Source organism: Somniosus microcephalus, chromosome 25 (genome assembly GCF_052327205.1).
Source record: "Somniosus microcephalus isolate GS21.2 chromosome 25, FLI_Smic_1.0, whole genome shotgun sequence".
Lineage (NCBI taxonomy): Eukaryota > Metazoa > Chordata > Chondrichthyes > Squaliformes > Somniosidae > Somniosus > Somniosus microcephalus.
The window spans coordinates 53,050,827-53,063,628 of record NC_141011.1 but is presented as its reverse complement, the minus strand read 5'-3'; the positions used below and the strand labels follow the sequence as shown (position 1 = coordinate 53,063,628).

The window sequence follows — 12,802 nt, the reverse complement described above, 5'->3', positions numbered from 1 at the left end:
AGGTATAAGAGCTTTGCTTTGAGGAAGAGAATTCTGTTTCTCTGGGGAATATGATGAAATCTGTACTCGTTTTGTTTGCTCCTTCACTTACGATATTACACATGGTTCACCAGGGACTAAAATGCAACGTTGGTTATTCATGTTGAAGCCAAGCTGGCAACTGAAATGGTTCCATGAGGCATTGTACCTAGGCACCTAGCCAAGACCTGACAAAAGACATCACGCTTGCTGCTGGGGGATTTGAGTGTCACCCACTGCCGGGACCTCACATCCCACCACAATAGCATCTTAATTTATTCATTTTTATTCTTGTTTAGAGGCGAATTTGATGTTTTTCAGTATGAGAGGTGACAGTCCTGGGGAATGCAACACCTTTCCCTTTTTATCCTGTGACGCTGTTCAAGATGTCAAGTGCTCCCAGCTCAGATGTAGTGCTGTTCTTGTAATTCCCCAGCATTCCCACATAAAATCAGCATAGAATCAGTCAGCTCAGAAGGAGGCCATTCGGCCCATCTGCTTGTGCCAGCTCTTTGACAGAGTTATCCAATTATCCCACTCCCCTGCTCTTTTCCCATAGCCCTGTAATTTTTTTCCTGTTCAAGTATATAACCAATCCCCTTTTGAAAGTTACTATTGAATCTGCTTCACCACCCTTTCAGACAGCGCATTCCAGATCACAACAACTCGCTGCTTAATTTTTTTCCCCCTCATGTCGCTTCTGGTTCTTTTGCCAATTATCTTAAATCTGTGTCCTCTGGTTACCGACCCTCTGCCAGTGGACATCTCCTCATCCCAAGAAATGTTGCAGAGACTGGGAGTAAGCCTAAGGCGCCTGAATATCACATGGACACAACTGCAACATTTCCCCTTCTGTCCTGTGGAAAAAAAATCAAATATTGAACAACATTTTCAGTGATCTCTCTGTGGACTTGGTCTTCAGCCCTGTTTGTTGCTCTGAATTGGTTTTGTGGTCGAGTGTTCAACTCATGAGAACTTAATAAATCTCTAAAATTAAATACACAATGACTAAACATAGAAACATAGAAGATAGGAGCAGGAGTAGGCCATTCGGCCCTTCGAGCCTGCTCCGCCATTCAACGAGATCATGGCTGATCATCCAAACCCTAGCACCCGGTCCCTACACCGACAGCCATCCCACCCAAGCTCTATCCCCGTAACCCCGTAACCCCCCGTATTTAATCCCCCCTAACACTAAGGGCCAATTTTTTTATCATGGCCAATCAACCTAACCTGCACATCTTTGGACTAATGTCTGGGGGGCTCTTGTCTTGTGGGGGGAATCAGTTTATGGCAATTTTTGTTGTTGTTGATTATTGTTATCAGGAGAGAAGTACTCTGGGAAATATTGACACTTTGTGGACCGAGAACCAGGTGGATCTGCATCCAAGATAAAAGTACAAAAACTAGGATGAACTAGCCAGTGTACCATGAAAGCTAGATATATTTCAACACTAGGGTTCCCAACCCTTGGGTTCAAAGGGTAAACCACTACCTGTATTGTTTAATCATTGAGTGTCAGCCATGGTTCAGTAGGCAGCACCCTTGCTTCTAAGCCCGAAGGTTGTGGGTTCAGGCCCCACTCCACAGACTTGAACAAAAAAATCTAGGCTGACACTCCAGGGGAGTGCTGCACTGTCGGAGGTAACGTCTTTTGGATGAAATGTTAAACTGAGGCCCCGTCTGCTCTCTCAGGTGGATGTAAAAGATCCCATGACAATATTTACCCTTCAATCAACATAACAAACAAAAATCTGGTCATTATCACATTGCTGCTTGTGGGAGCTTTCTGTGCTCAATTGGCTGCCGTGTTTCCTACATTACAACAGTGACTACACTTCAAAAATACTTCATTGGCTGTAAAGCACTTTGGGATGTCCTGAGGTCATGAAAGGCGCTATATAAATGCAAATCTTTCTTTCTTAAAGGGCTAAAAACATTGCACTGTGATTTTGCTACAATCTTTAACCAACTAGTCATGTTTCAATATCTGCCTCCAATACAGTCCCTTTAACCAGCACTACTTATGTAATTAGCCCAATTGCCACCAGCAAGGTGAGTCCCACGGCGCGGGGAGGGGGGGGGTGTCCCGGGGTGACAGCAGCCCAGATTATTTCTCCTGCTCCTCTGAGGCCTACAAAAATAATTCCAGACTTACCTTTGACGGGCCTCTTTTTCCATCGCTCGTGGAACTGATTGGACCAGTTCCTACCTAAAATGGCAATCAAGGCTCAAATTAAAAGGGGCTTATCGCCCGAATCAGGCGGACACTTTGCTCACCTGGCGTTAGGCCCCTTTTAAAATAACACTTCCAAATTCTCAGTCCTTTTAAATTGTTGACTGGGAATGAATCGTCTGCACTGACCTCTGTGCCTGATCCAGGCTCCCGTTGAGTGAAGTTCACACCTGGAGTGGAGGCTGGGAGTTTACACTCCACCAAGTGAGCTAGCACGAGGGAGCTGAACTATTAACAGCGATACAGTTAATGGCTCGGGATGTTTCATCAATTCTGCTCTCTGAAACTGCCGGGCGTATTAAAAGGAATGGGATCGGGCAGCGTAGTGGGCTGCACACTGTTCTTGCACCTTTAGGACCTGGGTTTGATGGGTGGGATGAAAGTCTCTTTGCTTTATTACCTGTAGTGGTCCTCTAGGCAATCTCAACTCTTTTCCCAGCAGCCACAAGTCCACAGCGCGAAACAGCTCGCAACTTGGCCCGAATTGGTAACAAATTAACAATCTGAGCCATGAAGACGACTGTTGTGGGAATTGGAAAATTTCATGGTGCTTCCCTAAATCTTGGACCTCAGTATCTGTGTCTACCATGCTTGACCTGAGAGTGCACAATGCTGACAGTGGATGCCCTAAATGGGAATTTGTTCTATTCTTCAGCATTGAGATTCTTCATCTCGTTAAGCATTAAAAAAAAGTAAAACTAAAATACAACCTGAAAGAAAAAGATGTTAAAGTTAACAAAAATCTTAAAGGAAAAGGTTGGATCATTGCAATTGGTTTAATATTCTTCTAACAGAACCACCTTGGCACTGGAGGTTGGTAGCATACTAGCAAAGTATACACGAGGTAGCGCTACCAAAAGAGATGGGTTTGGCTCGTGGTTCCAAGGGCAGGCCGGGCTTCAGAAGCAGCATAAACACAAAGCAGGCTTTCCATCGGAGGTGGAGGCGGCCATCTTGTTTGGTTGTTACGGGCCTGAGCTGCCAAAGTATTGTTGCATGCCCCGTACATGCCACAGATTAACCCTGGGTCCCAGGGGATAAACACGACTTTAAACCAAATGTGTGTACAGTTCAGGAGGTGGTTCTTCAATATAAATGTATCATCAGTTTGGTCAGATCTTTAACCACAAACATAAATAATTGTGGGCTCATGCTGTTCTGGATCAGGCCTTTAACAACACTTTGTAACACACACCGATAATAGACGGATTCAGAAGGAAAGTTGATGACGGTGCTGGATGTAAAGATACTGAATGCTGCAAAAGGGTGAATTAAATCCTCTGGCAAAAGCATGTCGTTGCTGCTCCTGTTTCCTGTCCCACAAAACAAGTCAATGATCACAGAGAAAAGAGTACAAAAGGGAAATCCGAAAAAAGGGGAGCAGCGTCTAAATTTAGCAAATTGCACATAAAACAATATTTAATATAGTTTGCCGCATTTATCATGTTTGTCACTGTTTAGTCTCATCTAAGTTGGTTTAGGGACTCTGGACCAATTAAACAGCTTCTTGGCTGACTGTGGATATTCCCTCACCACTGATCAAAATGGAAATTACCTCTTCCGAGTCCAGTACAATGGCTGCTTCATATAGCATGAGGTAAGGCAGGATAATTACAGCAGAGGCTGCATATTGGCACAAGCAGCCTCCTGCTGCATCAGTATCAGTGATATATATTCATATTTTATGATTACTCTATATTTATTATTGAAATGGAAGCAACCGTTGGAAAGACCTCATTAAGTTGCGGCAACTGCTGTGAAAAGTGCTAACGTACTGAAGTGTATTTTTAAATACTGCACTGTAACTAGACTGGAGCTGTAAGGAAACTTGGGAATACTTGGGAGCCACTCGGCTGAATCCATCGCTCCAAATATTTGTCAAAGCCTTTTAAGAAAGTGCCTTTGCTAATCCTTTGCTCTTCGCACAGAACTTGGAAACAAAACCAAGTCCTAGATGTCAAACCAGACCCTTCCTCCATATCAATTGACTCTACCCTCTGACAGACGCCTCTCTCTGCTCATGTCCCAGCTAGTGCAGTTAGCACTTCCCCATTACAGCTTTTCAGTCTGCCCCATCAATGTGCTCTAATTCCACCACCACCAGTCACAATTGGAATCTTTTGAAAAGCTTCTGGATACTTTGACCATTTTTCCATGGAACGGATCTAAATATGAAATGCTTTTAAGTTAAAGCTGGTTTTAACAGGGTAAAATTCATAGTGTAAGACAAAGGCTGCAGTCCTTGTATCAGAAATGAGGGTTCTAGATGCAGGAGCCCAAACACTTGCAAGTTTATCACGAGTGAAATGAACATACTCACAGACAACACACACGGTCATGCTTTGTTGTAGAAGATCACATGTTACAATCATTGAGCTCAACTTTCTAGATCTCCTCCTTCTGCTTCATCTTCAAACTTCTGACTATGATCTTGCTTTTTATAGACCCTTTCTAACTGTATTGATCCATATACATTCCCTAACCATGACACGCTCTGTACCATCTCACATTCGTCATTATCAAGAAGCCCCAGGCTCTCTGAACATCCATCACCCTAAGTTCTCTATCTGATGTACGTGGTCCTGAAGGCTATCAGAAACGGCTGGTATTAAGGCATAAAATGTACAGATAAGTTAGTCTCAAGGCACTCAGGAATTGCGAGAAAGTTCAGATATAAATGTAATCAATGCGTTGTTTAACCTCAAGATCAAGCTGTTGGTGACTCTATGTAGACTGCACTGTCAGCAAAGCTCTTCTAGCTTTTAACTTTAGGGGCTTATTACAACATGGATTCTTTACTAGCTCTCCATCCCTTAACAATAGGATTGCAGGGCTTGAAAGTATGTATTAGCTTTCAGATGGGGCTTCTGAACCAGCATCCTGGTGACAATGTGGCATTCAAGTGACTGTTTACATTCATTGCTGCTGTGACAATCATATTCACCTGAATTCAGCAGGAGTCATTGCCAAGTAGGCTGGTGGACTCCACTTCTGGGAAGGAGGTAGTCAGTTTTAACTAAAAGCTGACACTGTAGACAGGTTTGTTAAAAAAGAGACAGACACCAAAAAAGGAAGTCTGACCTTTTGGAAAGAGGACATGGCACAAGCAGGCTGAAGGTAGCAAAAAGCTTCAAAATACAAGGACTGCATTGAGAGTGGTTCTTTCCTGGGTTATAGATTAGGATGCAGAGAGATTATATTGTTTAAGTTCAGCAAGACGACCCACCGAAGTGGGATAGTGTTGCGTCTTCTTTATTTTGTATCAATACACGACTATAAGTTGTACTGATTGAACAAAGTGACTCTAATGTCTATTACTTTGTACATTTCAATGTACTGTGAAATAAAACAGATTAGAATTCAAACTAAACTCTGCCTCATCTCGTGTTATTGTAGAAGATGTATGCCATTGCACTAGTAGATATAGGAAGTGTGACTCCAATGCAAATGAATATTGGGGGAGAGGTATAACGGGCGACTGAATCGCTATCGCCCCTCTTACACTAACACCCAAGGGCAAAATTACCCCCAACAGAGTGAATTCGGAAAACTTCAGAATAATCTAAATGGAAAGAGATTTGAATACAAAAGCAACCAAATCGCATCTTTAACATTAACCAACGTGAGGGACCGAAAGCTTCATTAAAACCTTTACCCAGCCTGGTAGTTACTGAATGGATGAGCCCAGTGCAGAAAATCTACCTGTCATGTTGAATGTATCGTTACAGGGTGGTTATCACTTGCTGCAAGTCATTGTATGGAAAAGAGAAGCTGAGGATGGAGCAAGGCATGAGGAGAACATCATGAAGTGTCCAATGGTAATCTTAGTCACGGGCAAGGAAAACATTCTCTGCGGCCCTGGATATTTTCAAGTAAGTTCTTCTGACATGAATGATTATACATTATTCCTTTGTTAATTGTCTTTCCATTTGTTCTGAAAGTTAAGCAACTTTATTGTGCTATGTTTCTGCAGGTGACACGATCATTACCAAAAGGAAGTATGGATGGTTTGGTAAGTACCAACTTTTATGGCATTGCCACTGCTAACACGGAGCCCGGTATGGATGCTGCATTAATCCTACACTGATTTGGTACTTACCAATCATCGCACCTCACACCTGCTCACTATAACGCTCAGCCACTTTTTTTGTTCCAGCAGAAAATAACATGCAGCAAGGAGTGCTCAAGGCTCAGGCCCAATTCGAACTCAAACACAATGGCCTAGAAATTGGATCGCGCCGCACTCGTTCTACAGGTGTAAAATGGACGCCTAAAGGTCCAATATGGTGGGCGGCAGCCGTAAGTGCGCCACCCGCCATATTGGTAAAGGCTCCTCCATAGGTGTCCAGGGCACATATCGAATCAGGCATTAGGACCTTTGTACATGCAAATATGGGGTCGGAGGCCAGTTTGAGGCCCCCTTTGCAAAATTGGATTGTTTCTTTAGGCACTTGGCAGTCAAACCAGCGGTCCTTAAAGAGATGTCATTACAAATGTAAGTTTAAATTCTTTTACTTAGTTTATCGTGGAGCCAGGAGGAGCAGGAGTGCTCCTTCCGACTTCGTATAAAATCCGCAGCCTCTGCTGGCCACCGGTCGTTCCACTCCTGATTGTCTCCATCCCACTTTCCCGGATTCTCATTACAACCTCGACTGGCGTCTGAGCCGGCCGATCCTGGGACCTCCTGGGACCGGTGAGCTGCCTCTGGGGCCACGATTGGTGCCTGCAGCTCGCTGGGAATAAGCAAAGGAGGCCGGTGGACCAATTTCCCGTGGTCCTGCCACCAGCCTCTCTATACAGTGTTTGCTGCAACTGGACCACGTCCTGACAGAAACATAGAAGATAGGAGCAGGAGTAGGCCATTCGGCCCCTCGAGCCTGTTCCGCCATTTAATGAGATCATGGCTGATCATCCAAACTCAGTACCCTGTCCTTGCTTTCTCCCCATATCCCTTGATCCCTCTAGCCTTAAGAAATATATCTAACTCCTTCTTGAATATATTTAATGAATTGGCCTCGACTGCCTTCTGTGGTAGAGAATTCCACAGGTTCACCACTCTCTGGGTGAAGAAATTCCTCCTCATTTCAGTCCTAAATGGCTTACCCCTTATCCTTAGACTGTGACCCCTGGTTCTGGACTCCCCGGCCATCAGAAACATCCTTCCTGCATCTAGTCTGTCCAGGCCTGACAGAATTTTATAGGTTTCGATGAGATCCCCATTCAATCTTCTGAACTCCAGTGAGTATAAGCCCAATCGACACAATCTCTCCTCATACGTCATTCCTGCCATCCCAGGTATCAGCCTGGTGAATCTTCGCTGCACTCCTTCCATGGCAAGAATGTCCTTCCTCAGGTAAGGCGACCAAAACTGCACACAATACTCAAGGTGCGGTCTCACCAAGGCCCTGTACAACTGTAGCAAGACATCCTTGTTCCTGTACTCGAACCCTCTTGCTACGAAGGCCAACATACCATTTGCCTTCTTAACCGCCTGCTGCACCTGCATGCTTACCTTCAGCGACTGGTGCACAAGAACACCCAGGTCTCTTTGCACTTCCCCTTCTCCCAATCTATTGCCATTCAAATAATAATCTGCCTTCCTGTTTTTGCCACCAAAGTGGATAACCTCACATTTATCCACATTATAGTGCATTTGCCATGTTTCTGCCCAATCACCCAATCTGTCCAAATCGTACTGGAGTTTCTCGACATCCTCCTCACAGCTTACCCTCCCACCCAGCTTTGTGTCGTCTGCAAATTTGGAGATATTACATCCAATTCCCTCGTCCAGATCATTAATTGGAATGAAGCCCAATGATGTTTATTAAATAAGCCCTTCATTAAGAGAATTGATCTGCGTAGACACACCCCTATTTACAGTACAGTGCAAGGAAGTGGTCTCCAGAATTGTACGGTGTGAGTGGGATGGTAATGCTAAGCCACTGTATAAACCTCAATAGGGTTCCCCTGTGGATCAGTGGGTCACTGCACTGGTTGGTGGGATTCTAGATTGTACAGATCAGCAAGCTCTCTGGTCTGTGCTGAGTTAGCTTGTCTCAGCTGGAATCGGCTGGGAATCTGCAGGGATGATGGTAGGGGACTTCTAATTGGCCTCAGTGTCCCTGGCCTAGTTATGGACGTAGTCAGCCAGGATTGCTGGAAAGCCCCAAGTGGAGGTTGAATGAGGACATGATTGGGCTCAGCTCTAATGTGCCCAGGCCATGGGCAGATATCGTGCTGACACACGGGATTGACCATGGGGATGAGAAACATCCTCTTTCAGGTAGCACATCCCTCAGAAAAAGTGGGGAAAGGGGAGAAAGTTGATTTTAAAAAAAAGTTCAACATTTTTGTAATGTGATGCATCCAAGTTGCATTCCATTTAGCTTCTTGTATGGCAGAAAGACACAGGAGGACACAATTAACAAAAATATCAATGACACTGTAGAGCGTTTTCTGTTGTTTTTTCGGATTTCCAGTATCCGCAGTATTTTGCTATCGTATTAGAGTCACTGTTCTTGTTTGGTTTGGTGCAAGATTGCGATTTGTAACATTGATGGTTTTACTTCTTTGTTTTTGAAGTTTTCTTGGTCCTTTTTATTCCGAGGCGAATGGCTAGAGACACTGGAAGACGCCAGCCTGATTGGTTTATATGTGTCAATAAATGAGACTGATATCACAATACAAGGCAAAAGAAGGGGACTCCTCATCACACCGGAGGTGAGTCTGGATACAGTGCAGTCATTCCAATGCTGGTTCACCACTAACAATGTTTAATTTGCATTTATCTATCTTATGACCCAAAAAAAAAAATCACATTTCTTGTAAGCAACGTTGGCCTAGATTTTCCTCTCATTCATAGTCGATGGTGGGGAATCTAGCACATTTTAGGGAAATTTGCCGATAATGTGCTCCCAGCATTGAGTGAGGAACGTGAGGGGTTGAAGGTAGGCTGCAACACTGCAGCACGACTTCTCCTATATGCAGTCCCTTTGAGAGCTGCTTCACATTGGGTACAAAGGTTAGGTGAATCATGTTTCAAAGTTTGTTTTCCTTACTTTGATACTTTTATTCTTGTAGAACATTTAAACCAGAAATTAGCAGTGGGAAGCGAAGTGTGTTCGTAGGGCGTTCTTCAACCATTATCTTAGCAGAACCATCAACCTATTTAAAATAAATGGGTTAGTGCCTCCATTAATATGGCAGGCAGACATATGTGACACAAATGCATTATAGGGGAGAGTTGCCACTTGGTCCTTCTAGCACGTGCTAGGAATGGACATTGGGAAGTTACACACTCCCAGCCCATGATGCTCTGGTCATTAATTTTAATGGACAGGAATCATGGGCTTGTGAGGGCACAATTTCTCGATATGCAATGGGAGGGCAGGTGGAACATCTCCTGTTAAGTGTCTGTTAATACTATCAGTCTAATGTATGTTACTATATGTAAAGACTGGACTGGAAGGGATAAGAGCAGCATCATAGGAATTGGTGGGTGAAATGGATGGCGAGGTGCCAGCCAAACCATTTTTCCCTTAAGTGCCAATGTGAGAGATAATTCTGTTACCCTAATCAACTGTACATGAGTCCAAACAGATAATAAGTCTGTACTGAGCCTTTAGCTTAGAGTCAAGCCACCAGGCAAAGACAAAAGACCCTTCCTGAATAGCCAGAATGCAATCCAACTGCACAGCTGAACCCAATGGAAGGGGCATACCTCCCATGCTGCAATTCGATGAGCAGGCACTGAACTCTAATAACTATCTGTTGGAAAATTGGGTCCATTGGGATTGTGAATCTGGCTGACAATCTCCTATTGCAAGTTGGCATTCATCCCACACTGCCTCAGTCAACCACATAGTCAAGAAAGGAAATATTAGGTTTCAAAGTTTGTTGTCCCAATTGATTGTTTTGATTTCTGTATAACGTTTAGCCTTCACAATGTGGTGAGTATAGAGGAACTGGATCAGTTGGGGCTGTGTGACTCTTTCTTGTTTCATGCTAAACTTCATCCTGGACTGTTTCATTTGAATCGCACAGACAAGAAAAACCGTTCAGTAGCAGCCAACTGAATTTCCTACGCATCGCACCTCTTAAATGATCTCCTGCAGAAACCGACTTTTACCTTTGTTCCGCTATTTGCATCTTTTTTGCCAATCTGGGATGTGGAGTGGGTAGGAACAGATGGGATAATAAATTGGCATTTGAATAAAAATGACCAATGGGAATAACAAATATTTCTGCCTCAAGTGTCTCCCCTCCTCTCCTGGAAGTGCTGGTTCATGCTGGAGTATGGTTCCACAGGCACTCGCTGTGAAGGCCACTTGAGCTAGTTACCAGAAATGCCCAGTGCTCATGGAGTCAACACCTCCAGGAGAAGGTGAGAAAATTGGCTATTAAAAAGAAACATATTTCAGAATCAGCGTTCATTGTCTGCAAATAACAGACCAGCTTTCTGTACGTTCTGATCTATTTGGTTCACCAATAGGAGCCAGTTAATTCATTCTTGTGTATCTAAAACGTAGGTAATGGGCTCTATTGTAGAAGTGTTGCCGCTCTGGATGGTAAACGGTAATTATGCATATTCAATGGAGGCAAGTTGTCCACCAGGTATGTGTTCTGAATGTTCATAGTGTGCATACTTAAACCCTAATGAAATTAAATCATGCTTAAGAGCAACAATTTTCCATTTGCAAAACCACATTCATTCATCATATTGCAAAATGTAATATCAAATCCTACTACGGATCAAAATACTGTATTTAGACCAGCGTTTTAATCCAATACACACTGATGATCACATTTTCTTTTACCTTACCTACATAACCCATAAACCTCCAATCCTCACGTTGTTGGCGCAGATCTGGCACCCACACCAGTATTTGACAAATAATTGTTCCGATCTATTTACAGGTATGTGGTATTTTCCAACCATTGATGCTTCATCATAAACATGTACCTTCACCTTTGTTCTTTCAGTGAGTGTTTTCTGAAGAGATTAACATACCCATCATTAAAAAGAGGATGGGATTGGCCAAACGAAGAAGTTCTAATAAAGATAAACTAACGTTGAAGTCAATCACTGTAAGGCAGGTGGATACGTACACAGTGATGGAAAACAGAGACTTTGTAATGATCAGCACCCCCAAGGTGGTTATGCAAGAAACGCAGGTCAGTATTTGAAGTATACGAAGGGGGTTTGTAGATGGTTTCTTGAGCATGGTTTCTATAGTTAATACTAATCAGCGTGTGGATATAACTGAGACTGCGGGTAGGCCTATTGCCACTGCCTCAGAAGCTTGTGCTGTAAAGCCCCATAAAAGGTTTCAGCTCGCATTCCAATACAATACTGAGTGAGCGCTGGATTATTGAAAGTATTTTATTTTATAAGCTTTAAACAATTTTTGCTCATGTGAAGGAAATAAATGTAAAATACCACAATAAAAATGACTCTACTGCTCCCATCATGGTTCAACTGAGGCAGAAGAGCCAGGCAAATGGTATGTTGGCCTTCGTAGCAAGAGGGTTTGAGTACAGGAACAAGGATGTCTTGCTGCAGTTGTACAGGGCCTTGGTGAGACCACATCTTGAGTATTGTGTGCAGTTTTGGTCACCTTATCTGAGGAAGGATGTTCTTGCCATGGAAGGAGTTCAGTGAAGATTCACCAGGCTGATACCTGGGATGGCAGGAATGACGTATGAGGAGAGATTGGGATGATTGGGCTTGTACTTGCTGGAGTTTAGAAGAATGAGAGGGGACCTTATTGAAACTTATAAAATTCTGACAGGATTGGACAGACTAGATGCAGGAAGGATGTTCCCAATGGTCAGGGAGTCCAGAACCAGGGGTCACAGTCTAAGGATAAGGGGTAGGCCATTTAGGACAGAAATGAGGAGGAATTTCTTCACCCAGAGAGTGGTGAACCTGTGGAATTCTCTACCACAGAAGGCAGTAGAGGCCAATTCATTAAATATATTCAAGAAGGAGTTGGATATATTTCTTAAGACTAAAGGGATCAAGGGGTATGGGGAGAAAGCAGGGACTGGGTACTGAATTTGGATGATCAGCCATGATCGCATTGAATGGCGGAGCAGGCTCGAGGGGCCGAATGGCCTACTCCTGCTCCTATCTTCTATGTTTCTATGTTTCTATGAAAAGCTCCAGGTTTCATCGCTGGTCTTTGTTGAGTTAGTTGATCTCCTCCAAGAGTGACAGTAGATGTGTTAAAATGATCTCAGTGACCCAAAGTCTGGGGAATTTGGCTGGGGCTCCTGCCCATGATTGCCATCCAGTGCCCTGCGTGCAGGTATGCATGTGCGGTCCCTGGCGGGGAATCGGATTGGGATTGCCTGTGATACCAGGGCTACCCATGGTTGAGAGGCTGTGTCATTGCTCACCTGCTGGGCTTGTGATGGGGAATGGCACCTTGGGTGGGAAAACCGAGTCTGGTTGGCATCTAATGAGCCGTACAGTAACCTTGAGGAGAGAAGGGGACAGTGAGAGGATTGGTGGAAAAAGGAGAAAAGAAACCATTTCATTCAGTG

The 12,802-nt window shown here is 43.9% G+C and overlaps 1 protein-coding gene across 1 annotated transcript in view; it reads left to right on the top strand.

Moving 5' to 3' along the window:
* ciroz (ciliated left-right organizer protein containing ZP-N domains) overlaps positions 1-12,802 on the top strand; it is a 54,179-nt gene that overhangs the window by 36,087 nt on the left and 5,290 nt on the right. The window contains 6 exon segments of the mRNA XM_085967560.1: positions 3,727-3,851; positions 5,983-6,126; positions 6,228-6,266; positions 8,837-8,974; positions 10,783-10,873; positions 11,241-11,428. Coding sequence (XP_085823686.1) covers positions 3,727-3,851; positions 5,983-6,126; positions 6,228-6,266; positions 8,837-8,974; positions 10,783-10,873; positions 11,241-11,428 — 725 coding nt within the window.